The 27,569-nt window shown below is 40.1% G+C and overlaps 2 protein-coding genes across 3 annotated transcripts in view; one reads left to right on the top strand and one right to left on the bottom strand.

Moving 5' to 3' along the window:
* Ndufaf5 (NADH:ubiquinone oxidoreductase complex assembly factor 5) overlaps positions 1 to 18,040 on the bottom strand; it is a 38,745-nt gene extending 20,705 nt beyond the window's left edge. The window contains exons 1-7 of one of the 2 annotated variants that reach the window (XM_085833747.1): positions 17,770 to 18,040; positions 16,658 to 16,698; positions 13,885 to 13,948; positions 9,302 to 9,349; positions 6,453 to 6,556; positions 2,297 to 2,336; positions 1,167 to 1,364 (exon numbers count right to left, since the gene is read on the bottom strand). In XM_085833747.1, coding sequence (XP_085689873.1) covers positions 1,167 to 1,364; positions 2,297 to 2,336; positions 6,453 to 6,556; positions 9,302 to 9,349; positions 13,885 to 13,948; positions 16,658 to 16,698; positions 17,770 to 17,991 — 717 coding nt within the window. In that variant the 5' untranslated portion in view covers positions 17,992 to 18,040. The remainder of the gene's footprint in view (positions 1 to 1,166; positions 1,365 to 2,296; positions 2,337 to 6,452; positions 6,557 to 9,301; positions 9,350 to 13,884; positions 13,949 to 16,657; positions 16,699 to 17,769) is intronic. The other variant, XM_021155737.3, reaches the window with a different exon arrangement.
* Positions 18,041 to 18,127: 87 nt separating this feature from the next.
* The window catches only part of Esf1 (ESF1 nucleolar pre-rRNA processing protein), a 52,270-nt gene continuing 42,828 nt past the window's right edge, over positions 18,128 to 27,569 (top strand). The window contains exons 1-3 of the mRNA XM_021149435.3: positions 18,128 to 18,239; positions 20,339 to 21,022; positions 24,252 to 24,616. Coding sequence (XP_021005094.2) covers positions 20,380 to 21,022; positions 24,252 to 24,616 — 1,008 coding nt within the window. The 5' untranslated portion in view covers positions 18,128 to 18,239; positions 20,339 to 20,379. The remainder of the gene's footprint in view (positions 18,240 to 20,338; positions 21,023 to 24,251; positions 24,617 to 27,569) is intronic.

Genomic DNA, 27,569 nt, shown 5'->3' on the forward strand with positions numbered 1-27,569 from the left:
TGTTTCTATGTCTCAAGGGTTTGGAAATCATAGTAAGTCTATTCAACTCTTCCGAGGAGAGTAATGAGTTCTGTAGAATGGCTGTGATCGGAAAGAGGAGGAAGGGATAGGACTCTTTTTGGGAAGTCTATTCTTAGACAGTGCTAGGAGTAGAACAAGGAAAGAGAAAAGCAGGTCAAGGCACTCATGCTCTGGCCATTGAATATCAAGGGCCACCCAAGGTGAAACACATTTGTATTTCTTAAAGAAATGCTGAGAGAAATGAAGTACTTTTCTTAAATTCCCATCAGTAATACAGAGGCAGGGCAAGGATTCAAGTTACAGACACTAAAGCCAGGGGTGCATACCTAGAATCAAAGCTCTCTGGAGATGGGGCAGAAGCAGCACTTCAAAGTCACAGTGACTTCCACATCGGCCTGAGACATAAAAGACTGAGTCTCCAAAACACTTCCTCAAAATAAAGTCAGTTATATGCAGTGCTCTACCTCAGACTATGCAGAATCTACTTTTCTTCTACACCGACTTCATATGGGTGCTCTCTATACAACTCTCCACTCTGTCTGAAACAGAACACCTCTACCTCAGCTAAGCCTAGACCTAGAGAATGTTGTCATTTGGGTCTGCTTTTATTGATAGCTGGTGGTAGGGAGAGTATTACAAATGTCCCTATGATAGATACATCTTTTCACATCTGTAGTGGTCTTATCCCAAATTACACCTAATTTGGATTTGAAGATTCTAATAGAGTAGTATTTTTATAAAGTTTACCTCAGAGGGGTTGGCAAGATGGCATAGCAGGTAAAGGTACTGAATTTAGTCCTGGAAGCCCAAAAGCTATCCTCTGACCTCTACACACAGACCATAGGATACCTTCCTCCTTCACAAAATAAAAAAAACTTTGGTACATTTTTTAGAGTGACTTATTGTGTGATCTAAAAAGTTTATATTACTGATGTCAGTCAGATTGTGTTTATGCATACTAAAGATAGTAAATCATTCCCACCCTATCCCTCAAAAGAAGAAAAACAAAATTCAAGGAAATTGCCCCAAACATTCTAGAACACTATTATATACGCTGTTTCATACCTTTAACATTTATTAAGTTTTTTTTAAAACAATGCAATAAGTAGGTTACTTGTGGACTACTTACTTCTCCTGATACTCACCACAGTCAGAGTGTTGAAGCCAGCTCTTCCCAGCAGATGCCCTAGGTCATTGACAGCAGTGAAAGGAGAAATGTGTGGGGAAAAGCCTCCTTCCCTTTCAGTCTCTGCTAACTGTAATGAACACCGGAGTTCATAGAGTGTGTCGCCTCCAAACATTGCGCCAACAAACACCCCATCTGGTTTTAAGACATAATGAATCTGCAATAAATATAACAAAACTATTCAAATTTTACAGACAGAAATATCCAAAGAATAAATGTATCCAAGTCAGTATTTTATTACTACAATCAGATAAGTACCAGATAAGAAATCTAGTCACTGCTCTATGATGTTTGTATGCTGTATAGCAATGACAAACACAGACAGGACACTCCCTTGTGACACAAGTATCTATAAGATGTATGTTTTCAAGTTTTATAAGGTACAACTTTTTACAAAATCTTATTTAAAAAAAGTTAAGAGTAATAGGTCACCAAAATTATAATCCATCCTGTTTGTGCCCTTTGAAAAGTCATTTTCAAGACTTACCACCAACACATGGAGTTTATTTCCTACTCCCTGAATCTGGGCTAGACTTGGGTAAAGAAATGCAGTCCAGGTGACAGCCATGAGTTCAGGCCAGTTCTCACAGGACCCACATGCTTCCCTCCAGCTGCTCTCTCTGAGTGCCACCAAGCCACAGTGTCATCTACCACTGTCTACATCCTCTACTCACTGCTAAAAACCAATCTATAAGCATTTATCTAACACTTACCGAGAGTACAAAGGGCAGATACAAATGTAAGCAAGTTCCTACCCAGAAAAGGTTCGCAGGCAATAACAGGAGAAAAAGATAATATAGTGTATCTTTGTGATACCAATTTGTTTGACACAGTAACTAAATCTTTCAAAAACATATTAGAAGCATCTCTACGACCAGCTATCCTTTAAGTTCTCAAGGAATGTACATATTTACAACCCAATGTACATATTTACAAGTCAGCATACACCAAGTGTACACAGATCATGGGACATTATAAATATTTGGCTTCACTCCATTCTCTGTCAGACTTAGGAACAATGAAAACAGAAACATTTGTTAATGTGTGATGATAAACTATCACAGAACAAACCAACAAAAGTCTTCTCACCTGTTCAAGTGCTCTAGGGAGGTCATTCACCCAGTGCAAACTAAAACAGAAGCACATATTTGTTTAACCTTAATTAGTATAATTATCAGTAGGACAAACCAAAACAGGTACTAAACTTTGAAATCTGAAATTACATTGTTTCCTATACTTCCACACTCTGATCTTTTTATACTCTTTTGCCTTTTTCAGAATGACATAGCTGCAATCAGCATACACATATTTTTTGAATAATTTTTCATATGGTAATGGTGTCTTTGCGTTTCCTGAATTCTTTTCTGGTTTTGACAGCTTATTTCTTTTTAGTGCTAAGTAATTCCATTGTCAAGATGTACCACAATTCAATACCTTAGAACTAAAAGACATCTATGCTGGATAGTTTTATGTCAACTTGACACAATCTAAAATCATCTGAGAGAAGGAAGTCAATTAAGAAAATAGCTCCATGGAGAGGCCCTTGATCTTGCAAAGATCATATGCCCCAGTACAGGGGAATGCCAGGGCCAGGAATCAAGAGTGGGTGGGTTGGGGAGCAAGGTGGGGGTAGGGTATAGGGGACTTTTGGGATAGCATTCGAAATGTAAATGAAGAAAATATCTAATAAAAATTGTTTAAAAAAAAGAAAAATACATTTAAAAGGAAAGTGTCTACTGTGCAGCTTACAAGAATAATGAAATATAAGAAATATTCCACAAAAGCGAATTTTTAATGCAGTGAATTTATTTTCACTTTTCCAGATTTTGTTTGAGTTCTACTAATATCTGATGCTTATGCAAAAAACTAAAATAAAAATTTGTGACCTTTAAAAAAAAATAGCTCCATAAGATTAGGCTATTGCAAACTTATAGGGCATTTTCTTAGTGATTCAGAGGTAAGGCCCTGGGCATTATGGATGGTTGTTACATCCAGTAGTGACTCACATGACAGGCCTAGAAACATGGATACAGTCCTGAGGCGAAAAGTTCATGGAAACTTAGTCTCCTGGAACCTTGGCATTCCCACAGCACATATGCTCCAAACCTGTCCCCGCATTAATTGGGTGAACGGATCTGTGTGCTTTCCCTCAATATTGTTTTATTATAAGTGCCTCTAAGGATTGATTTTGACATACAGCTAAGTTAGATTAGCCTCCACCAGTGTTCCAATATCCTAGGCAGTCCTTGAGCTGACCCTGGGCTTGGAATTCAGTAAGAATGTAACCTATTCAGTAGCATTCAGAATTACCTCTAGTATTATAAGCGAGACAGTGAAAGAAAACAGGCATTACAATTTACTTGAATAGAACTAGTAATCTCAGGGCTAGTCTACACAGTAAATACTTAGAACAGCAGTCGAGTCCCTCCCATACACAGGAATTTACAGTGGCCTAGGAAGAAGGTGGGTTGTGGTTTTAGGAGGAACTAAAGTATCATTCATGTAAGGGTGAGTAGAACGGAATTCCCCTGGTGCATGTTTTTCACTAGGCGCAGAGGAATAGCATAATCACATATTTACTAAGGGACCCCTGGTGGTGGGTTTAACAATAGACTAGCATTGCTTCAGACCACTCACCTGGCTCCTGTGTTTAGCTGATCTTAATTAAAGGCTGTTCCTATCTCAGTTGTTCCTATCTCCTGGCTCCCCCTAGCTTTTTATGTATGCATTTTCTTTGTTTTGTGTAAAGAACCATTATGCATCAATTTACGTTGGCAGATGTATTCGCCTAGCTTTCTTGTTTTTCTTCTGTATTATAAGACTGGTGCTCCTTTTAAGAAATTACATTCAGTTACCACACTCCCTTGTGTCCTTGTCTGTTTGTCACCCTTTTCTCTCTGACTCCTGCCTACCTGTCCAGAACCCTGATTTCTCCCACGGATTGAGGGGGCCGACTGAGGTAGGTCTGTGGCAGGTGGTGCCATCCGTTGGACTGTTGGTCCTAGGTTCTATAAGAAAGCAAGCTGAGGGGCTGGTGAGATGGCTCAGTGGGTAAGAGCACCCGACTGCTCTTCTGAAGGTCCAGAGTTCAAATCCCAGCAACCACATGGTGGCTCACAACCATCCGTAACGAGATCTGGCGCCCTCTTCTGGAGTGTCTGAAGACAGCTATAGTGTACTTACATATAATAAATAAATAAATCTTAAAAAAAAAAAAAAAGAAAGCAAGCTGAGCAAGATAGCTAGGGAGAGCAAGTCAGTAAGCAGTACCCTCTATGACTTCTGCATCAGCTCCTGCCTCGAGGTTCCTTTCCTGCTTGAATTTCTGTCCTCATGGCTTTTGATGATGAGCTGTTCTATGAAACAGGGAGTGAAATAAACCCTTTCCTCCCCAAGTTGCTTTGGCCATGATTTTTTCATCACAGCAACAGACCCTAAGGCAATATCTTAGTTGCTTGAAAGTTTTAGCAATTATTAACACAGCTGCAGCAGTTAACAGCACTTGTTGCTTTTGCAAAACTGAATTCGGTGTTCGGCATGGCTCGCGGCCACAGCCATGTATAACTCCAATTCCAGGAGATCCTACATCTGGTTCTGGCCTCCATGGGCATGAAACATACATGTGGTGCAAATAATACTTGCATGCAAAATACTCACATACATAAAAAGCAAGTCTAAAATATTTTTGAAACAGGAATATATTATTCATTGTCATGTTTTTGCATGGGTATAAGTTTTCATTTCTTTGGGTAAATAAATAGCAAGGACTATAAATCTTGGATCCTAACAAAGTATTGAAAGATCCTGACAGAATGTAAAAGGTCACAGAAGCCCTGAAATTGGCAAAATAGATTTCACTGTTAGCAGAACTAGCTTCACTGATTTAGAAAAATAGAGGTGCACAATGCTCTGGCCATTCCTTGAACCCATGTGTGTGCCCACTGATGAAGCCCACTGCCAGGTGTTTGTGATATTGGTTGCTGAGAAAGAGTCAGAAAATCTCCCCAGCAACCACAGCCCGGCCAATCCCGAGTTGCTACACCTGCACCAGACTCTTTCCTTGTACCCCTCCCATACCCATTTCTTGAGAATAGACATTGTTTAGATCTGGAAATCCCCTACTCCCCCTTCTCCTTTCCCCCCTGAGGGCCTATAAAAACTTAAGACTCCTTTCCCCTCGCAGTCGACTCCTCTACCCCTGCGTGGGATATGAGTCATCCCCAGAGCCTGGCTTCCCCTGAATAAAGCCTCATGTGGTTTGCATCAAGCTTGGTCTCTCGTGAGTTCTTGAGTGTCTGCTATTGTCCCGAGGCCTGAGCGAGGGGCTTATCTTGGAGTCTTTCAGTATGCTTAAGTTTCAGGAAATCATCAAATAGTCTTTTAAAGTGTCTCCACCATTTTGTAGTCCCAGCAGCAATGAATAAGAAGGGTAAGTTGCTCTATACTGGCCAGTAGTCGGTGTTGGCAATGTTTGGTTTTTGCCTATTCTAATATGCAGATAGTATGTCCCATATCACTTAAGGCAATGGGAAAAAGGCAAAGCTTTCTAAACTTATACATAAGAAACCTCCTACATATTGTGTTTCCTGCTCACCCTGTCTGTTCTCTCATGTGCAACAGCAAAAGAGTTTTAGCAAACTAGAAATTGCTAAATAAATAGCAATTGGAAATAAAAAGACACTTAAGATAGTACACCTAATTTCCACTTGGGTGTCCTGAATCCATAATTGTTAAACAGAAGAATCTTAACATCTATAAACACACAGTGAAGAATATAGCTAAGTGGCAGAATGTTTGTCTTTAACACCCAAAACCTTAGGTTTAATTCCAGGCCCAAGGTGGGAGGGTATTAGTCCAACCATCCATTGCTATCCTAAGAGTATAATGTTACAACATAAATTAGATCTATTTATAACACACATACACAAGTGCCTATGTATGCAAGCTTGCACACATGTGAATGTGGAGACTTGAGGTTAACCTCAAGTATTCTTCTCAGATTCTGACGATATTATTTTTCAGTAGTGTCCCTCATTGGTTTAAAATTTATCAAGTAAACTTGAGCTTGTGGCTGCCTGAAGCCCCAGGGACCTCCAGAGGAGAAGGAAGAGCATGTGCCACCATGCCTGCCTTTTATGTGGGTCTTGTGACACAGTCTTCATGCTTAGGCAGCAAGCACTTACCAGCCAGAGTATCTCACTAGCCTCTGTAACATATTTTTTAAAAGTACAAATGGATTACTAACCTTAAGCTGCTAACCACCAGGTCAAACGTGTTTTCTTGGAAGGGAAGGAATTCTTCATCAGCTAAAATATTCACAGTAGGAATATCTGTTTCTACAGAATTTTTCTAATGGTAAAAAAATAAAAGTTCAGCATTTTTAACTAGCTTCAATTACTAACACAATCATTGTTAAACATTGCTAATGCTATAGTTATTTAGAAGTTCTACTAAAAAAACAAAATACAAAATGTAACACACAAAAAGCACTCAAGAAGTTTTGTTAAATAACACTCAGCTGCTTCAAAAAATATAAAAAAATACATCCATTCACACTAAAACAAATCTTGTTTTTAACATATAAATATAACTAAAAAGTTAGAAACTGTAAATGAAAAACCAATTTTAAAACTTCTAAAAGGAAATAAACAATGTAAATAAAAATGGGAAAAATATTTGTTATAAATTATGAAGTGTTAACATCCCTAAAACATAAGCTCTTAAAAATGACCTAGAAAAAAATATGTAAATGCTCAAATTAATGAAGGTGAGAGGCCAGGCACGTCACAAAATTATTTTACAAGTTCAAAGTTAAAGAACAATGAGGGCTTGGAGAAATCTCAGTAGTTATGAGTGCTTGGTGTTTTTGCAGGACCCATGTTTGATTCCATGCACCCAGAGAGGCTCACAACCATCTGTAACTCGAATTTCAAGGGATCCAATGTGCCTATAGTTTTCCAAAGGCACTAGGTATGCAGATGGTGCACATACATACAACCAGGCAAAACACTCTGACGGCAGCCATCTAGGAAAGGCTATGGCAAGCGAGTGAGTTTCCTGGAGATGGCCCACCGTTCCTGCATGGCTGCAATGGGTGCACTCTAGAGAGGTGTAGCCTCCCACAAGCCTGAAGCAGGCTGAGCCAGACCTTGACTTTGCTTACCACTAAGGAGATCACCTAGGGTGGAGCCTGCATCCCTGGATCACTCTATTGTTCAGCCACTGCTGCTGCTACCTGCTGAGAGTCAGCCTAGCTATTCCGGAGCCTACACGCGGTCACCTGCAGCAGGGCTCCAAGGATGATTTGGCGGGAATAGGCTTTCCCCTCTCTTTTATAAAGTGTGTCCGCCATTAAAAATTTGAGTCTTGATCAGAATACTGTCTTGGTTCCATGTCTCTCTCTAGTCGCCTAGTTTCCCTCTTCTTTTTCAGCTCCAGGCTGCCTCCCAGGCTCGAACCCAGACATGAGAGCCACAGGCAGGCCCAAACAGAGAGGCACAGACCCAGAGACTTCATCTCTGGTTGCTTCTCCATGCTGATATGCCTTTCCTGCCACTACTACATAGCCTAATGATTCCTGGGCATCAGCCCACCCTGTTGGGCAAATTTCCTGCAGATCAATATGAAGATGAACTTTTATGAATTAATGCTGTTTAGATAAATTAATGACTTTATAGAATTCAAATAATTTTAGGAAGAAAATTTAAGGAGATGGTTTTGGTTGTCGTCCCAGAAAGATGTAATAAAGTTAGAATCAAAAAAAGAATGTGCCCCCTCCTCATAGAATAGTAAGTAAAGGCTGCATAATAAGGAGCACAATGAGCTTTCATAAATTATACTATGAAGAGAAGTAGGCTTGGGACAAATTTCTGATCAAGGAAAAACATTCATTCTAGGTCAGGTTCAAGGATAAGGTCACGGGTGTGTACCATGATAAAGCAAGGCCATGTGAAATTACTGCTTTGAGGGCTGGAGAGATGGCTCAGCAGTTAAGACCACTGACTGCTATTCCAGAGATCCTGAGTTCAAATCCCAGAAACCACATGGTGGCTCACAACCATCTGTAATGGGATCTGACGCCCTCTTCTGGTGTGTCTGAAGACAGCTATAGTGTACTTATATATAATAAGTAAATAAATATTTTTAAAAAAGAAAGAAATTTACTGCCTTGAACTAATAATGAACTTACAGAAAAAAATACTGCTTTGAACTTACTATCAACATCCTCTGTAGCTCTCCTTCTGTGTAACATCTTATCTATGAGATAATTTTATAAAGACCTTTTGTCTAAGGAAGTATAAAGGCTGAGAGAACAAATAAAGTGTGGTTTTTGAGGCTCTGCTCCATCGGCCAAATGTGTGTGTGTGTGTGTGTATACACATGTAAATGCATTTATATATTTATATGTATATATGTCTGTCTATATGTATGTACAATATGTCTAACACGGAAAACCAAATAAATCAAGCACACACAGTTGCTCTCTGTATGATGTTAGCAACATGGGTGGCTACTCAGAAACTAGAACTAAGCAGGCTTCTAGAAGCTGCTCAGATAAATCAGCCATGTGATGCTCACATACTGGAAGGCTATGTGGTCATTTAAAAAAAAGTATACATATATAAAAGTATTCAAACAGGCAGTGGTGGTGCATGCCTTTAATTCCAGCACTTGGGAGGCAGAGGCAGGAGGATTTCTGAGTTCAAGGCCAGACTGGTCGACAGAGTGAGTTCCAGGACAGCCAGGGTTACATAGAGAAACCCTGTCTCAAAAAACAAAAACAAACAAACAAAAAAGTATTCAAACAGAACAGAGTAGCATTCCATAAGAAAATGGAATGTTAATGTAATGCTGTTCACATGAACTTGGGGAATAGAGACAATTACATGTTTATAAAGGTGCCAGGCCAAAGGTCACCAAGAGCTGTCTCTAGGTAGCGAGATTAGTAGTCTCTTTTCTTATTATATTCCCTTTACTGCTTAAGACTTCTTCATGTGTTTACATTTATAATTACACTTATATTACATTGTGACAGAAATAAAGAACTGAAAATTAGACCAGGCCAGAAACAAACAGCGTTAAAAAGCTACCTACCAAAGCATGTTCTGCAATGTCTGTTTGGAAAATCTTACCCACAGTCTCCTGCAATGGGATAATTGAAGCACATCAGATGATACAGAAACATTTACAGCTGCAGCAGCAAAGCAAAAACATTTCTGAAACTTCCAAAGGAGGAAATTATAGAGTAGTTTTAGTTTTGTAAGATTACTTTCTGAATAACTCCAAAATGATTTGCAAGTTTCTTTAAAATACATAAAGAATAGCAGATTTAAATACATGCAACTAATTTTATTTAATATATTTAACGTACTTAACAAAATTAGAGAATACAGTATGAATACCAACGTCCTACACTGCTCCACTACTTAAACTTTCTTTAATATGCTGAAAGCTAGTAAGTATCCTTACTCCTGTTACAAAGACTTCAAACAGGCTCATGCTTTCGATTTCCACTCAGAATTCCCAAAGAAAACACGCAGAAACTCAGGAGCTTTATTTTGCCTGTTCCAACCATCCTCTCGTCTTTCTTTTTTTTTTTTTTTAAACTATTTATTTATTTATTTATTTATTTATTCCATCTCTCTAGCCCCCTCTCGTCTTTCTAAGAGAAAGAGTGCTGACACTGTTGCTCTTTTCTCCAGGATTCTGCATCCTGACCGCCTCCAATATTTAATCTGATTCTTCCTGTCTGATTCTCTTACCTAACAACAGGCATCAGCTTCCCAATCTCGAGAAAATTCTTACTTCTGAGATTGTTTAAATTTCATAGTTTTATTTGTGCATAATAATCATATACTTGATAGTTTTTGTTTATAATTCAGGACTCTACTTACAGGTCCACAATTCTTGGTGTCTATTGTGTCACTATGACATTCTCATGATCTAAGCATGAGCAAGCAATCTGTTCCCTCTGAGTCAGTCCTGTTCCGCCTATCTCTTCATCCACAGCACTACTGAGATCTCTAGGAAGCTTCTTCAGTGATTTCTACTGTGGCTTCCCTCCTCTGTTAGAGAAGGTGCTATCTTTCAGGTCACCCATATTCACTTTTCTCTGCTCACAGCTAAGCTATCAATAGATTGTTAGGCAGTGGAGAGGAAGAGAAAGAGAGCACTATAAATCGACCCATTTGTTAATTTCCTTGGTGTAGCAATTCTGACGAGGATTTCATACTACCAACCCAATGTAGCTTGATGCAGGCCTGGTAAGAGAGGTGCAGAACTAGATCTAGATGTCAGCTCCTGGACAATACCATGGAGCAAAGAACTAAGCTAATAAATCTGTTATCCACCTGCCTGTCACTTGAAAATCTGAACTAACAGATGTAGGTAAAGTCAGGGGCAAAGGACTCTCAGATACAGACCTTTCAATTTAAGTTTAAAGCAGTAATATGCTAAAGAACAACTCTTGGCAGGACACTATTTTATAGCACTTGACAATTTCCATGGTATGACTATTTCTGCCATAGCTGATTTCAAATTATCGTTGAACAGAGCTGGGTAAAAGATAACAATTATCTAATATGAGCTGGAAAAAAGCTAGTTAATTATAGGGTACATATACTGGGTCCACAACCACCAAGAAAACTAGGTACAAACTAGAAGAGAGAAAGAAGATAACATGTAGCATCCATGTAATCCCAGAAGGCCTATCAACAGGGGTGACTTCATACTTTGGTTTCAGTGTCCCAATACCTTGTGAGAGATGGCTCTCCTTCCACACATGAGTTGTATAAGAACCTCTAACAAACGCTCCTGTATTTAAAAATGGATTTCAGCTTCTTAAAATCCAAAGATAGAGCTGAATATGGTGATGTACGCCTTTAATCCCAGCTCTCCAGACACAGAAGCAGGTGGATCCTTGTGAGTTCAAGGCCAGCCTAGTCTACAGATCAAGTTCCAGAATAGTCAGGGCTACAGAAAGAAACTCCGTCTTGAGAAAAAAAAAAAACAAAAAACAAAACACAAAACAAACAAACAAACAAAAAATCAGAAGATGTGTAGGAGAGCCCACAGTAGGCAAGTGTTCTATCACTGAGTTATACCCCAACTCAATTAAAGTTATCTTAATATTCATGCACTGATAATTTAATGATTATTCATTGAGGGTTACAGAACTAGAATTTTAATAATGAACAAAACCAGGCAAGTCCAGCACAAAAGAAACCAACATATACCTTGGGATAATAAGCACTATGGCACCATAAAAAGCTACTTGTCATCAAAAGCAAGGGCACTATTTTAGAAAGTAGTCACAAAAGGCTGTTGAGATGGCTCAGTGAGTAAAGAAGCCAGGCACCAATCCGATGAGCTGAGTTCAGTCACCAGAACTGACGTGGCAAATAGATACAATCGACTTTCTAAAGATATCCTCTGACCTCCACGTGTGTGTTGTGACAGGCATGTACTCACACACATACATACACACACGCAAGACACATGACCATGTCTGAATTGGAAGAGAACCCAACAGTTCTGAGATGATGAAGAATGACTTGGCTTAAAAGGATCACTCTACATAACGGATCGTTGGGGCAAAGACAGAAGCAGGGAGACCTACGTGGAAGCTATAGCAGCAATTCAGACAGGCAGTGCAGGTAGCTATGGCCAATATGGTAAGGTAAAGGCAGTAAGAAAGCAGAGCGATTGATATATATGAAACCCAAGTGAGAATTTCAGATCCATTCTCTGCCAAGTTCTGCTGGATCTATGAGGCCTCCTATAAATTACAGCTTGCATTTGCTTCATTTCCCATGACAGCACTCACTGCCTTTAGCACTGTCTCCTGATGTCTATTCTCTCTCCTTAATCTTTCTTACATAACATGCCCAAACTAACGGTTCTCAAGCATCATCACTATAGCAGATGCCATCAATCTCCCTTTCCTCCTGCCATGCTCTGATTGTCAAGGCTGTGAACCACTATCCCAGATTCTCCAGCTCTAGAACTGCATCAAATACCTTCTTATATTTCTCCCATTCTTTACATCCTGCTGCACATCAGTGAATGTTTTATTTTCTATGGCATTTACTGTCAGTAAATGTTTGAGGAGCCTCACAATTCTCCTGCACACCAGGAGCTGAGAGATGGCTCAGAAGTTAAAGAGTGTCTGCTGCTCTTTAAGAGGACCTGAGCTCCTTTTCCACCCATACCAGGGCTCACAGCCATCTGTAACTCCAGCCCCAGGGCATCCAATCCCTCTGGCATTGCGATTTCGAGCACCTGCACTCGGATGCATATATCCACATGTCAATATAGTCACCTACACATAATTAAAAATAAGACTTTTTAAAAAAAAAATACCACTTCAATTTTCGTGTCTTACTCACCAAGACTAAAAGGATAAGTGAACAAATGAATGTATGGTTTGTAATGATTTGAATAAGAATGGTCCCCGTAGACTTAGAAATTTGAATGCTTGATCCTTAGGGGGTGGCCCTACATAACGAGAATTAGAAGGTGTGGTCTTGTTGGAGGAAGTGTGTTGGTAGAAGTGGGCTTTGGGGTTTCAAATGCTCAAGCTTGGCCCAGTTTCTCTTCTTCCTGCTGCCTGCCAATGCAGATATAGAGCTGTCCCTGTATAGTACATGTCTATCTGTATAGTACCATGTCTATCCAGATATAGAGCTGCCCCTGTATAGTACATGTCTATCTGTGCTTCACCATGCTTTCTGCCATGATAATATGGAACCTGTAAACCAGCCCCAGTTAAATGTTTTCCTCTATAAGAGTTGCTATGGAGCCGGGCGTGGTGGCGCACGCCTTTAATCCCAGCACTTGGGAGGCAGAGGCAGGCGGATTTCTGAGTTCGAGGCCAGCTTGGTCTACAAAGTGAGTTCCAGGACAGCCAGGGCTACACAGAGAAACCCTGTCTCGAAAACCAAAAAAGAAAAGAGTTGCTATGGTCATGATGTCTCTTCACAGAAATAGAAACCCTAAGACATGGTTTAAATTAAAAAATATAATATAAAATAATGAGTACTATTAAATGCTATCTATAATTTATATATTTTAATTAATAAAATTAATATTTTTCTTGACTATGATTTTTTTCTTGCATCACTAAGAATCAAATTCAGGGCTTCATATATGCCAGCAAGCATTCTGCCACTGAGCTATACCTCAGCTTCACTTTGAATTATCAAAAATGCTTAAACAAAGTGAGAACAAGGAGGAAATATATAGGTTTAGAGAAATTATCAGGAGCAACGAATGAATGTTTAGCTATTTTAATATAATCACAACCTAAGTATCATTCAACTAAACTGATCACAAAAGTCTTTTCTTAAAATTAACTAAGCTGAGGGATGAGAGGTGATTCAGTTATCTTGACTTCAAAGCACTAGGATCTGAGTTCAAGTCCCTGAAACCACATTAAAAAAGAAAAGCTGGGCATAGTGATGCTCAGAATACTAAGAAAAGAGAGGAGAGACAGGCAGCTCCCAAGCCCACTGGCACTCCTACTTAGCAACACCAAGGCTGTGCTCTGACCTCCATGTACACCAGCCCACAAGTACACATGCACCTATATACACACACATGAGAGGAGGGAGGCTCCACACATGCACAATTAGTCAATTTTATTTCTCAAAGTTGATTAAACCAGTGTATAAAAATACCTTATTCAAATGTTGTGCTATGTAGCCTCTTCCACATCCTATGTCCAGTGCAAGGGGAAAGTCTCTGGAAAAAATAGATATAGAAGCTAAGCTTTGCAATGGAGTCCATAAAGTAACCAAGGGCTAACTTACTTGCATAAAACATTTTTGTGATCACTCCTTTCAGAAAGTTCTATCATTTGCCTTTCCTGCCTTGCCTTTCCAGCAGAAGATATAATATATACAGTTAGTCTGTCTGATCTAGTCACTGAGCCTAAGGCCCTAATACTGAACTATGAAGAACCAGCCTTGGGGGAGTGGGGGTGGGGGGGGGGATATAGCTCAGAGTACAGCACCTACTTAGCATATGTGAGGCCTTGGGTTCAAGCAAAAAACAGACAAAAAGACTAAAAAAGGGATTTGAAGAACACACTTAATGAAAGCATTTGAATTCAGTCATCCAGACAAAGATTGAAAACAAGCTAAATGTAAATTCACATGGGAAAACCTGGCATACAGCTCAGAGGTGGCATGCATGCCCAGCATGTGCAAGGCCCAATTTCACGCTCCAGTGCTGCAGGAAAGACATGGTGAAGCACACTCTTGAGTATTTTCAAATCTTAGGAGTACAGAAAGTTCCAAGTGTTTAGTGCTAAGAAGTCAACTCAAATATCCTCTTTTTCTTTAAAAATACATATATTTTTAAATTCTCTGTAAAAGTAGCTTTTATTCTCCTGGAGTAACTGTCCTCTCTGAGGCTTACTGCCTGCATCTGCTAACCTAGGCCTAGGCCTGGAAGCTTCTACCCTCACCCAATCTAATTTAGGCCTAGAATGTTTTCAGTCTCTGGAACTAGATGCTGGATACGATCACCCTTTCTAGTTCTTTCTAAGCTCTGGCTAGCTGGGTCAACTCAGCTGTTCTGGCCCAAACTCCTCTCCCAGCTGACTTATTCAATTTGGCTTCTCTCTTGGCCTCTGAATTGCTCTGGCTCCTTCTCATTCTCTGGCTTGTTCTGTCTTTCCCTGTGTCTAGCTTGTTCTCGCTTCAATCTGTCTCTGTAAAACTCTCCTGGTAAAATGGCCTCTTTCTTTTCTCTCTCCGTGTTGTTCTACTCTACCTCTCAACAGTATCCCTGCACTCGACGCTCTTCCTCCTGCCCTGCCTCTCCCTTAAGTAGCTTCCCTTTCCTCTCTCTTCTCCTGAGAGTGGGACAGATCCTTTTCTGTCAAATCTTTCTCATTTTATCACATTTTATGTCACATTTTATGTCACATTTTATGCCACTCAATTAGACAGCACAAACATGGGTGCTTCCTTCTACAAACTAACTTTACCTTCTTGGTTTGGGATTAAAGGTGTGTATTAAGGGTGTATCTGTATTCTGCCCAGATGGATTAAAGGTGTGTGCTAAGAGCTGAACCACACCACACCTAGAAACAGGTTCAAATATCCTGAAACATAATAATTTTAATAATGTCAATGTTGACTGCAATGTCTGAGTACCACATGTGGGCTTCAGGGCCCTTAGAACTGAAGTTACAGATGGTTGTGAGCCTCCATGTGGGTACTGAAAACTGAACCCAAGTCCTCTGGAAGAGCAACCAGTCCTCTTAAGTGCTGAGCCATCTTCCTGCCCCAACTCAACTATGTCATGGTAGCAGCAGTCAACACTTGGACTCAGTTTGTTTGCACCCAGAGCCAGAAGAGTGAGTACCCATATTAGGCTAGCTCCTCTAAGTTGGTAAACACTTTAACTGTAATATAAGCCGTGGGTTTCTGTAAACAAAAAAGAGTGGATCTCCTTTTCCTCTTGTTGTGGGGAGGGGGGGTTGAGGGGGCTTGGGATGGGGGAGCAGAAGCAGAGAGCTCCCGAGAGAAAGCTTCAGTGAGACAGCTCTACTTTATTTATCCAGGGGTAGGGTATATAAGGGATCTTAGGTTTAGGGGTGGAAAGGGTCCACTGATCATAACACAGTACCTCATTATCATATGGGAAGGGGGAAAGAGTGAGCCTTATGCTGAATCATACAGAGATTGCAGCAAGCTCTTTGCAGGGTTATCCTCCAAATAAGGTCAGACATCTGTATTCAGAGACACTAACAAACAAGGCTAGATAGAGAAAAGGAAGCCCCACTCCACTTCGCACTGAGCTTAGAGAGCTACCCAGACACGGTGGGCTGCAAACCTTACTAGCAGGGTTCTCCAACAGGCCTCACCGATACTAACTGGAGAACAAATCTAGACAGACTTTTTCCTTCACTCAAACTGCAGAAGATTCTATTGTTCATGTCAATAAAACATAAACTTAAGTTTAATAAATCTTAAAATTTCACATGTAGTTAAATTTTTAGTTCCATATTTTGAAGCAATCTATCTAAATTTGGGCTACATGAAGTAGATCAGTCATTCAGGCTTGAAGAAAGCTACAAGTTTTACATTCATAGTTTGAAAGAAAGATGTTTACAGTGAGTTAAATCTCTAATCCTGGCAATACATTTCTCATACTCAACCACTCCACGAAGCAAACTCACATCACTTAATTTCCAGTCTTCACTCAACAGCAGATTCTGTTCTTAACCAGGACTGGAGAAGCAGGTCTATAGTCTCAGATACTTAAGAGCCTAAGAAAGGTGGGCTGTCCAAGCCTAGTTCAAGGTGTAGCCTAGGAGTTACAGCAAGTGTCTGTTTTGGGAAAAAGACAGAGACAGAGAAACAGACTCGGAGAGGGGAGCATGGGAGAAAGGAGCAGGGAGAAGGAGAGACTGCATCTCACTGAAATAGCATCTCCTACCTGGCTATGTCATAAACACGGTCTGCAATCCGACTTCCAACCTGGAAAATTTCAAGAGTCAATGGGTTAAATACACCAAGCAGGCTTAACAGAAAAGTTACTTTTTTTCCTAAGATTCAAATTATGTTTCTCTCCCATTTGGTATTGTCCCACAGCAACTTCCTTTACAAATACTTTATTTTTTTTATTATGGAAATAATAAAATACCCTGGAAACAAACGGAAGCAAATTACTTTAGAAACAAATTTAATGAAATCAAAATTAACGATCTTCTGGGTGTGGCAGTTTATGTCTATAGTCCTTCGATTCAGGAGGAAGCAGGATTACCACAAGTCTGAGGCCAGTCTGGAATACACGGTGACTATAATGAGTTCCAAACCAGGATATATTAAAAAGACCCTTGTCTCGGAAACTCAAACCCAACATCAACATCGGGAGGCTGAGGCAGGTGGATTTCTATGAATTCGAGGTCAGGCTGGTATATATTACATAATAAATTAAGACAGCCAGTGCTTGCAAATTAGTAAACACCAAGTCTGGAAAAGTATAGATGACCATCTCCTAAACACAACATAAAAGAAATCGTATGGTAAGTACCACCCTTCCCCAGACTGGCGTCATCCGGGATGCAGCGGACTATCCACACCTTGTACTCAGTCTCTTACAAGCTTTTCTTGAACAGAATGGAAGGACTTATTGAAGGCCTCTACAGGTCCTTTGGCCTTAGGAGTTTTGCACTTTTCCTTTTCCTAGGAGACTCGTCCCATCTCCCATCTCGGCTCAACTCTCTCACTTTTCGCCATAACAGCCATTCTTGACCACCACAGTCACCAATACCGCTACCTCACTTTTTCTTCACCTTTCTTTTGCTCCAATTACATTCCCTGTCTATGTGTCTCCCACTCACTCCTAAATGATCTTGCTTTTCCCTGGAACTCAAGCAGTGTTTGCTAAGCGAATGAATGACTGCCATGCACGCTATCAGAGCCTCTCGTGCTTCCCGGATAATCGGAAAAGCTCTGGAAGGTGAAACTTCTCAAGGTCACACGGTCGGATGGGTGGGTCCGCCCTACCGGGCTCCACGCCTCCCTCCGTCGCAGTCCCTGTCTCACCTCCTCCTTCAGGTAGTCAAATTTCATGGGCTCGGGCTGCCGGGCGGCCCAATTCTTCTGCTTCCTCTTCAATTCCCTGTCGAAGATGTTTAGGGCTCTGGGCGAGGTGCTGCCCGAAGGAGGGACACCAGAAGCGACCTCCCTGCGACTGCCGCTCGCTGCAGAGACCGCTGGCCGGCCAAGCAGTGGGCAGAGTCGCGAAAGAACGACCTTTCGCAGCATCTTCAGCCCTGGCGCCACAGCTGGGCATGGTTTCTATTAGGCGCATGCGCCAACGGGACTACGACTAGCGCAGTGAAACAAAATTGTTCAAAGGCGGAAGGTTGAAGTAGTTTGGCCCAGCTCGCGTGCCGTCAAGACGGAGCGTTTCGCGGAGGATTGTGGGAGTGCGCTCCATGTGAACTCAGACTGGGATCTGAGAAGAGTGGTGGGAAGCTGTGCGGTCGCCCGTCGGGCTCTCCTTGGGATTTGTGAGTAGTGCCCCTATTGTCCGGTCCCTTTCTGGCCTACATTGTTCTTTTCAAAGCTGCTGAGAGAGAGAGAGAGAGAACGCAGCGGAGTAACTTGCCCCGAAAGTTTGTGAGGTGGGAAGATGGTTCGGGACGAGCTGACCTGGAGCTCCCAGGCCAGAGGATGGGTGGACTTGAGGGAGACCGGGAAGCCTTTCAAGTGCGGTCCAGTTGTTTTCGCTCCTCTGAACATCCCATGTACGCCGTGGGCTTCCATTTCCAACATTCACACGCACTGCAGTTGGGTGAGGTGGTAGCTGTGTCGCACAGTTGTTCCAGGTGTTGTAGTACATCTGGAGTTTATAGACGCTTCCGTGAAAAGTCTCTCTCTCTCTCTCTCTCTCTCTCTCTCTCTCTCTCTCTCTCTCTCTCTCTCTCATTAGAATGTAAAGGGTTCTGAAGTAAAGCAACACTGGCCGGTGGGATGACAGCACACACCTGTAATCCCAGTATTGAGACCGAGAGACAGAAGTGATTGCAGTTCAAGGCTGTTGTGATGGCGTACTGTCTGTTGCAGGAGTGAGGGGCGTAAATACTGTCTTGTTTGGTCAGTCAGCTTTTATTCATATAGAAACTTCTGTCTTTTTTTGCAAAGTTGAAATCTGGAGAAATCCAACCATCAGGGACGGTTTACAAGGGAACATTAGGCATACAAACTTCTGTGAGCGTTTTTGTGTTAGTCACTTTGAGAATAAAATGTTATAAAAAAGCGACATTTGGGACTGGATAGATGGCTCAGTGCTTAAGCACACTGGCTACTGGTCTTCAGTGGACCTAGGTTAAATTTCCAGCATCCACTTGATGGCTGACTATTGTCCAGTCAGTAAAACCAGTTCCAGGGGCTCAGAAGACCTCTTCAGGCGTCCATGGGCAGGAGGCACAGAAGTGATATGCAGACAAACATGCAGACTTAACACCCATACACATGGAAAAATTTATTAAGAAGAACATGACAATTGTTAACTGTAGTTTGAGACTAATTTGAGTCTTGATAGAAACTAGGATTTATAGAAATAACACTAAGGTAAATCTGATTTGACTTTTTTTTAAATGCCCCTCATTAGTTAAGAGACAGCTTTGTAAAACCAAAAGCTGTTGCAACTATGAAATAAACATTAACAAAGAGAATGAAACAAGACTATGAAAACCCAATTAGACCAACTGAGATTTCAGAATCTTTTGTTTTTGTCTTCCTGTGTCTGTTGCATCTGTAGATGCTTACATCAGCCCACATGCCCATGCACATGTGTGCTCATATGTTTGGAGGAGTGCTTGTATATGGAGCCAGAGGTGATGGCTAGTGTCTTCCTCAATTGCTCTCCACTTTTTTTTTTTTTTTTTTTTTTAAGACAGAACCTCTCATTGGAACCTGAAGCTCCTCAAGTAAGCTAAGTTGGATGATTAGGGAGTCCTCTTGTCTTTGGGATTACAGGCATTCAGGGTTTGGGGGGGGGGTTGTTTGTTTGTTTTATGTGTGTATGTTCTGGAGGATCAAATCCCTATTGTATTTGTATTGCAAGCACTTTACTGATTCAGCCTTCTCCCCAGCATCTGTCTTTGGTTTCTTGAAACAATCTCACTATGTAACCCAGACTGACCACCAATGCCCTATGAAACTATCTAAGATCTGGCCTCAAAATAAGCATGACTCTGCCTTCAGAATCTTGGTTGTGTGTGTGTGGCTCTATGTACCAAGAATAATCTTTTAATTGATGGCAAGTACAAGCTAGAAATATAAAAATTCTGAGGGCAGTCAGCTACTAAACATTGCCCTCCTCAAAACCCTAGGTTTATAAAACCTTGGTTTACAAGTTTATTTCAGGTGATCTGTAAGGGAAGGATTATATTTTGCTATGTCTTTCTTTTTTATGTTTGACCCAGAATTGTTTGGGTAGGTGAAATTAAATTTAAGTTGTCTTAATATTATGTATTTAGAGAAAGAAAGAGAGAGAGAATAAGAATGAGAATGCATACATACACAATGAACAAATTGGTCTTTAAAAATATTTTAATTATTAACCATTCATCATTGTAATATTTATCTATTTATTTATTTTTAGTATTTGGTTTCTCTGGATATTTCTTCATTAAGACTTTAAAAATGTCATCCAAACAAGAAATAATGGATGACCAGCGGTTCAGGCGGGTTTCAAAGGATCCCAGATTTTGGGAAATGCCAGAAAAGGACCGAAAAGTCAAAATTGACAAGAGGTTTCGAGCCATGTTCCATGATAAAAAGTTTAAATTGAACTATGCTGTTGATAAAAGAGGTCGTCCTATCAGTCACAGCACTACAGAAGACTTGAAGCGCTTCTATGACCTTTCAGACTCTGATTCTGATCTCTCTGATGAAGAAAGCAAAATACTGAATCAAAAGAAAGTGAAGCAGAAAAAAAAACAGACCAAAAAAGAAGCAAAGTCAATTGAAAAGCCAATTGAAGAGAAAACGAAAGAAACCGAGAAAACTGACCAAAAGGATTCTATCAATAAACATGACTTAAATAATTCTGAAAGAGTTCAGAAAATGAAAAACTCACATAAACCTCAGAAGATAGATTCAGAAATAAGTCCCAAGAAGGATAATGAAGAATTTCTACAAAATACAAAAAAGAAAAGGGGTACCATTGACCTTAGTGTAGAAGCTCTGCCCCAAGGAAAGCTAAGGACCAAAGATTCCAGTACCTCTGAAATGGTGAAATCTTCAACAATGAGTTCTTCTAAGGCAAAGAGAGAAAAGCAATCAGGTTGGTTGGCAGTACTGATTCTCTTGTATTACACTACTTTACTGTGATCTTTTTTTAAAGTAAACAATGTTTTTGTATTATGTTGAGAAAAGTCATTTGAAAAATTTTTTAAAAAGTCAAGTTTTTATTTTAAAATATAAAGTTATGAAAGAAAAGTATGCAATGATTTTTCTCCTGTTTTGGTACCAAAAGACAAACATGAGAGTTGGGTAAACGATTTTGGTTTGTGGTGAGCAATGCTGAGAGCTGCTATATGTTGTTATATAGGAAGAGATGTGTTTGGAGAAGGAAAGTAGAGTTGGGTATTCATTAGTTCATTCAGCTACTAAGTGACAACTGCTATAAGGCACAGTCACCTCGTTTAGGGTTATTGCTAGCTTGTATGAGGCCTTTGTGCAAGGTAGAAAAACACATGTCCTCTGAACACACAGACACAGAATTTTCTCTGGGCTTCATAATTTGGTGAGAGGATGGCACTGTTGAGTGAAGCAGCACATTGATTTCCCTTGAGTAAGCACAGCATCCCAGAACTCATGACTTGAAGAATGGAGTTAGAGTTTCAGCTGTTCTTTCCCTTTTGTAGATGCCTTTAGGTAGATAACAACTTGATAAACTCTGTGACAACCCTGGTCTAGTGATGCTGTCCACTAGAAGTATTTAGTGATGGGTTTCCCAGTAGTAGCATTAAAACGTCAAAATAAATAGATGAAATAATTTTTTATATCCAGTATATGCAAATTTCATCTCTATGTAATTAATGATAAACAGATTTATGGTTTTGACTGTTAACAACCATATTGGATGACATAGATCTAAGGTAGAAAAAGTCAAACCTCTACTATGAAATATTGTTACAGGAAGGGCCATAAATGAAATTGAAAAAATTCAGAAGTCACTCAAATGTAATCAGAGAAAAAATCCTTTATTGGGATTAGAAGGGGAGAGGGGATTAAGTTTGAGGACCAAAAGATCAGTAGTCCCACTCTGTTAGACAGTGCAGTCTTGAAGAGGTTTTTAGTTTTAAGCCAAATAGTATCTGCAAGGTTTTCCTATAAATTCCTCCATGTATCCTGGTGTGCTGATAAATGTCTGTTAGCCCAGTACTTGGAATATGAGTCACAAGAATCAGGAGTTCTAGGTCATTCTCTAAATCACATAGTAATCTCAAGGCCAATGTGGTGTACATGAGAGACCCTGTTTTCAATTAAAAGCAAGCAAGATGACTGAACAGATAAAGGCCCCTGCATCATGAGTTTGAGTCTCAGTATTGATGTATATGAGGAAGGAGAGCACTAACTATGAAATTGTCCTGACCTTCATACATGCACTATGGCATGTATGCCTCCTCCCCACCCCCCATGCACAAGGACATCATACACAGACATGCAAACAAAATTTTTTAAAAGCTTTTTTCATATTTACGTAGTATGCAGGTCAAAGAACTGGGCATTGGATTTGCTGGGAATGAAGTTACAAATGTTGTAAACCACCATGTGGGTGTTGGGAATCAAACCCAGGTCCTCTACAAGAGTAGCAAGTGGTTATAACCATGAGCCATCTCATTCGCCTTCCTTAGACAAGTTTTAATGCTTTCATATGGCACATTAAATCATAGATTCATTAATGAATAATTTCTCTTTGTTTATGAGCCCATCGATGGCATTAAATCTTATAAATTCCTTCTTTTGCCTTTCCCTAGTTCAATGTTTTATACATTGTAGGTAATAAGTATTTGATTAATGAATAAATATTTTAAAAACAGGATTAAAGTAAAAGCAAATTACATTCTTCATCTTAAGTTTTAAATTTTCCTTTTCATTCTCCAAACTTAAAATCTCTTGAGTAAGCTGAAATAGTAACACCAGCTTAAACATAGTTTATAAGCTGTTCACACATGCAGAGATGATTGCTTTTAGAAGTAAAATATGAGCTCTTCCAGAGCTGTGAAAGAAAAATTAAATCATACTTCAGCAAAGTATCTTGGTAGGTGGTTAACAGTTATATAAGAGTTAGCAGAAAATTTTTCACTATTTCTACTTGATGATCTCATTCATATACAACTTCTTTTCTCCATTGTGTATGAATAGTTTTATAAATTTTATCTCCAGCCCACACTTTACTGAACCTATTTCTTATACTAAATAGTCTTATTGTTATGTCCTGTTAAATGACTCAAAGGCACTTTGCTTTGTGGCTCTATAGATCAAACACAGTGCTTTGGCATGCTAGGCAAACACTCTGCCATTAACCTTGAAAGCGTTTTCAATTCAAATATCCAGAACTCGTTTAAAATAAAGTCTCTTCATCAAATTAGTTATTTCCAGTATTGCATACCTACTTGTCTAACTAGCTAACTAAGTCAGGAAGGTGGGACTCATTGACGATTCTAAAAGCCCTGTTCCCCATATCAGATGCCCTTTCACTGTATCATCTGAGCTTTTCACTTTGCTACAGCTCTACAGCCATCAGTTCTATTCTACATTCACTTCCTGTCTAGAGGACTGTACTGTCCTGCTGTTTTTGTTATTCCTACCCACACCACACAACCCTCCAGTTTCTTGTGATGTGATTCAGATGTCATCCTTGATGTGCTAATCTCCTAGTGTCCTCCATTGGAAATGGAGCAGTGGCAGAACCGATGTCCATCTTGTTCCTTGTTAACTCCTTGGATGTGTTGTTACTAAATTCCTTGCTGGCTGCAACCCACACATGATTGCTGCTTTTTTGTAATCGACAATCTTTACAGATGCATTTCCTACTGCTTGGAACCTACTTCCTGACTGCTTCCTTCATCAGTTTTTTTTCACTTTGATTACTTAATTCCTCTTCATCCTTTAGTTAGCTGCTAAGTAACCATACTCTTGGAAACTTAATGCTTTTACAGTAGTTTCATCGTGGGTATATTGATTTGATTATTTATTTTAATACTTGTCACCTGTTCATTCAACTGGAAATTAATTGAAAATGTTCATAACCCGTTTGTTGCCAATGATTATGTATTAAACACCTAGCATAAAGCAGGCATTCCACAAATACTAAGTGCGTTTATAAACCCACTTACATGATCTTATATATTATGATTTCACTGAAATAACTTGGTATAACATGACTTTTACTGACCATATATTCCTTTTTGTTTTGTAAAAGTTATACTTTTACTAGATCTAATGTCAATAGTTCGGATCTAATTTAATTCTCTGTGTCTCCTTCCTCCCACAATATGCTGTAGTGGTTCCAGTTATAATGGCAAAAGACAATGATGGTAAAATGCTCGGTGAAGATGCCCTGGAGGAAGATTCAGATAGTGCTAATGAACTAGGAAGTGATGAGGAATCTGAAGATGAAATCATAAGTGATGATAAAACCTCAGCTGACGAGGATGAAAGCGAAGATGAGGATGAAGAAGAAGAGGAAGATAGTGATGAGGAAGAGGAGGAGGATGAAAGTGACAGTGGTCCTGATCTTGCAAGGGGTAAAGGAAATGTAGAAACTAGTTCTGAAGATGAAGATGATTTGGCAGATTTGTTTCCCGAAGAACCTGGTTTTGAACATGCTTGGAGAGAGTTAGATAAAGATGCTCCTCGGGCTGATGAGGTAACACTTGCAATAAGATTGTTTACGAGCGAATAGCATTACAATTAGCTTTTATGGGAGCTGGGGTTGATGTCATTAAATTAAGCAGAAAGGAACTGGAGGGCTAGTTCAGTGCTGCAATTCTTAGCTAGCATGGGTGGGCTGAAGTGGGCCATGGTGGCACACACCTAGAGTAGCATCACTTAGGAAGCAGGAAGGTTTTAGGGTCGGCCTGGAGTGCTTATTGAGTTCTAAGCTGACTTGGAATATAAACCTGCTCAGTGAAACCCTGTCTCAGAAAAGAAAACTAAACAGAAAGAAAACACTAAAAATAAATTAAGTGAGAAAAGCTTTATCGGTGAATGTTTGTGAGGCTCGTTTGTTGTTGATTGAACCCAGGACCTCCTATCTGTCTGGGAAGATCTCTACCAGTGAGCCACATCACCAGACCCTGTGGTACTCCATGATTAAGGTTACAATTTGAGGACTGGAGATAAACTCAGTGGTACAGCAGCCTAGCATGTGTAAGCCTCTAAGTTCAATCCCAGCACAAGAAAGATTGAGCACCTTGAAATGGAGCTCGTGTATATAGGTTAGATGTGTGCCCAAGCAGGCAAAATGGAAAAGAAGTTCTTCCCCTTTCTTTTCTTTCTGACTTTTTTGGGTGGGGAGTTAAAATTCTCATTACTTGTTAAAGATAGCACATGAAGTCATGGATTTTGCCGCAGCACTTTCACACGTGTAGCCAGGGTGCTTTGTTCCTTACTCCTCCTCCCTCCATTAGCCCTCTCCATTCCTCCTGCCCTGCTCTTGCTTGTCTCCTTGTTCACCCTGCATAGTTCTCCCTTCTGCTTTTACATGACATATACGCCTTCATTCTCTTCTCCCTCGCTCCCTTCAGATCTCTCCCTCCAGTCTCATGGACCCTTTCTAGTTTCATGATGTAGATACATAAATGTAAATTGGAGCCGGGCTTGGTGGCACACGCCTTTAATCCCAGCACTTGGGAGGCAGAAAGGGCGGATTTCTGAGTTTGAGGCCACCCTGGTCTACAAAGTGAGTTCCGGGACAGCCAGGGCTACACAGAGAAACCCTGTCTCGAAAAACCAAAAAAAAAAAGAGGAAAAAAAGAAATGTAAACTGGACTTAGCAGGCTGAAGAGATGGTTTAGTCCATAAAGTTTTTGCTAAAAAAAAAATAAATAAGGAAAACATAAGGACTTGAATTTCAGTGAGACAAAAATATTATAATCTTTAAGGCTCATTGGCCAGCTAGTCTGACCAACCAATGAGCTCCAGATTTGATGAGAGACCCTGTCTGTAAAACAAAATAATAACATGGAACCAGGCATAGTACCACATGCTTCAATCCCAGCACTTGGGAGACAGAGGCAAATGGATCTCTTGAGTTCAAGGCCAGCCTGGTCTAATAGCAAGTTCCAGGACAGCTAGAGCTACATATTGAGAAACCCTGTGTTAAAAAAAAAGGGGGGGGGGGGTGGTGCGTGGTGGCTCACGCCTTTAATCCCAGCACTCGGGAGGCAGAGGCAGGCGGATTTCTGAGTTCGAGGCCAGCCTGGTCTACAAAGTGAGTTCCAGGACAGCCAGGGCTATACAGAGAAACCCTGTCTTGAAAAACCAAAAAAAAAAAAAAAAAAAAAAAAAAAAGAGAGTGTCTCTAACTGAAGTCAGACCTCATTGATTGAACTAAACTGGCTTACCAGGGAGCCCTGTCCCTGCCTGCCAAACACTGGGATTATAGGCATACTCAACTTTTTGCATTTTTATCTGGGTGCTGGGATCTGAACTCAAGTCTCTGGTTTATGCAGAAAACACTGAACTGAGCCAGCATTCCAGCAATCTGAGTAGGTTTTTTGTTTTTTGCTTTCATCTCTGTTTCTTAATGTTTTTAGTGAACATATAATAATTATACATAATAACAGGTTCATTATGACATGTTCATACATGTATGTGATGTATTTTGCTCACTTCCATCTACCATTATCTTCCTCCCACTCCCACTGGTCTGCTTCCTCTTGGGCTCTAGGCCCTAACAAGGAAGCTACAGCTGCTTTGCTAAATGGGTGCCTCCAAATAGTTAAAATTATTCCCATAAACTAGTGCTATTGTCACTTTTGTCTCACATACACACACGTGCATGCCTCCAGGTCTTAGAGAACATTCTAGGAGACAGGGTGCAAGGCCTAGGAGTTTCCAGGTAGAACCTTTAAAAACCTTTAAATATATGATCATGTTGTTGAAAATGAGGAGTTTGACTTCTTTCTTTCCTGAATGTATGTCTTACATCGGCGGTTCTCAACCTTTCTAATGCTTTAATACAGTTCCTCATGTTGTGATCCCCAACCATAAAATGATTTTCATTGCTACTTCATAACTGTAATTTTACTTCTGTTATGAATCATAATGGACATATTTTTGAAGAGGAGGGCTTGCCAAAGGGGTCGAGACCCACAGGTTAAGTACTTAAGACACAGGCAGAGTTAAGTACTTAAAATTTAAGTACTGTTGTGAGTCAGTGTAGAGAAACTAAACACCACTGTGTCCTTCCAAACTTCAGAGGAAATGCTTTTAACTTTTCCCCATTTACTATAAATACATTTGTCATATATAGACTTTATTATGTTGAGAATTGTTCCTTCTTTTCCTAGTTTCTTTAGGGATTTTATTATGAATTATGTTGATCTTTGTCAGAGACCTTTCTACGAAAGGTTGAACTTGTGATCCTTCTGCCTCTTCTTCCTCAGAGCTGGGATTTCAGGCATATGCCACTATGCTTAGCAAGAATGCAAATGTAAACTTGGTTTTGCTAGGTGTTTATATTTATGTTCTTACTGCACAGTCAGGAAATGCTCTGGGGTAACCTGTTTCCCTTCCACACTGGTAGACTATCTTTGCTCTTACATAATTCAAGAATTCAAAAAGCCCACTTTAGAGATAGTGCTTATCTGTTGTGG

This window comes from Mus caroli, unplaced genomic scaffold (assembly GCF_978045245.1).
Source record: "Mus caroli unplaced genomic scaffold, Mus_caroli_1 scaffold_2, whole genome shotgun sequence".
Classification (NCBI taxonomy): Eukaryota; Metazoa; Chordata; class Mammalia; order Rodentia; family Muridae; genus Mus; species Mus caroli.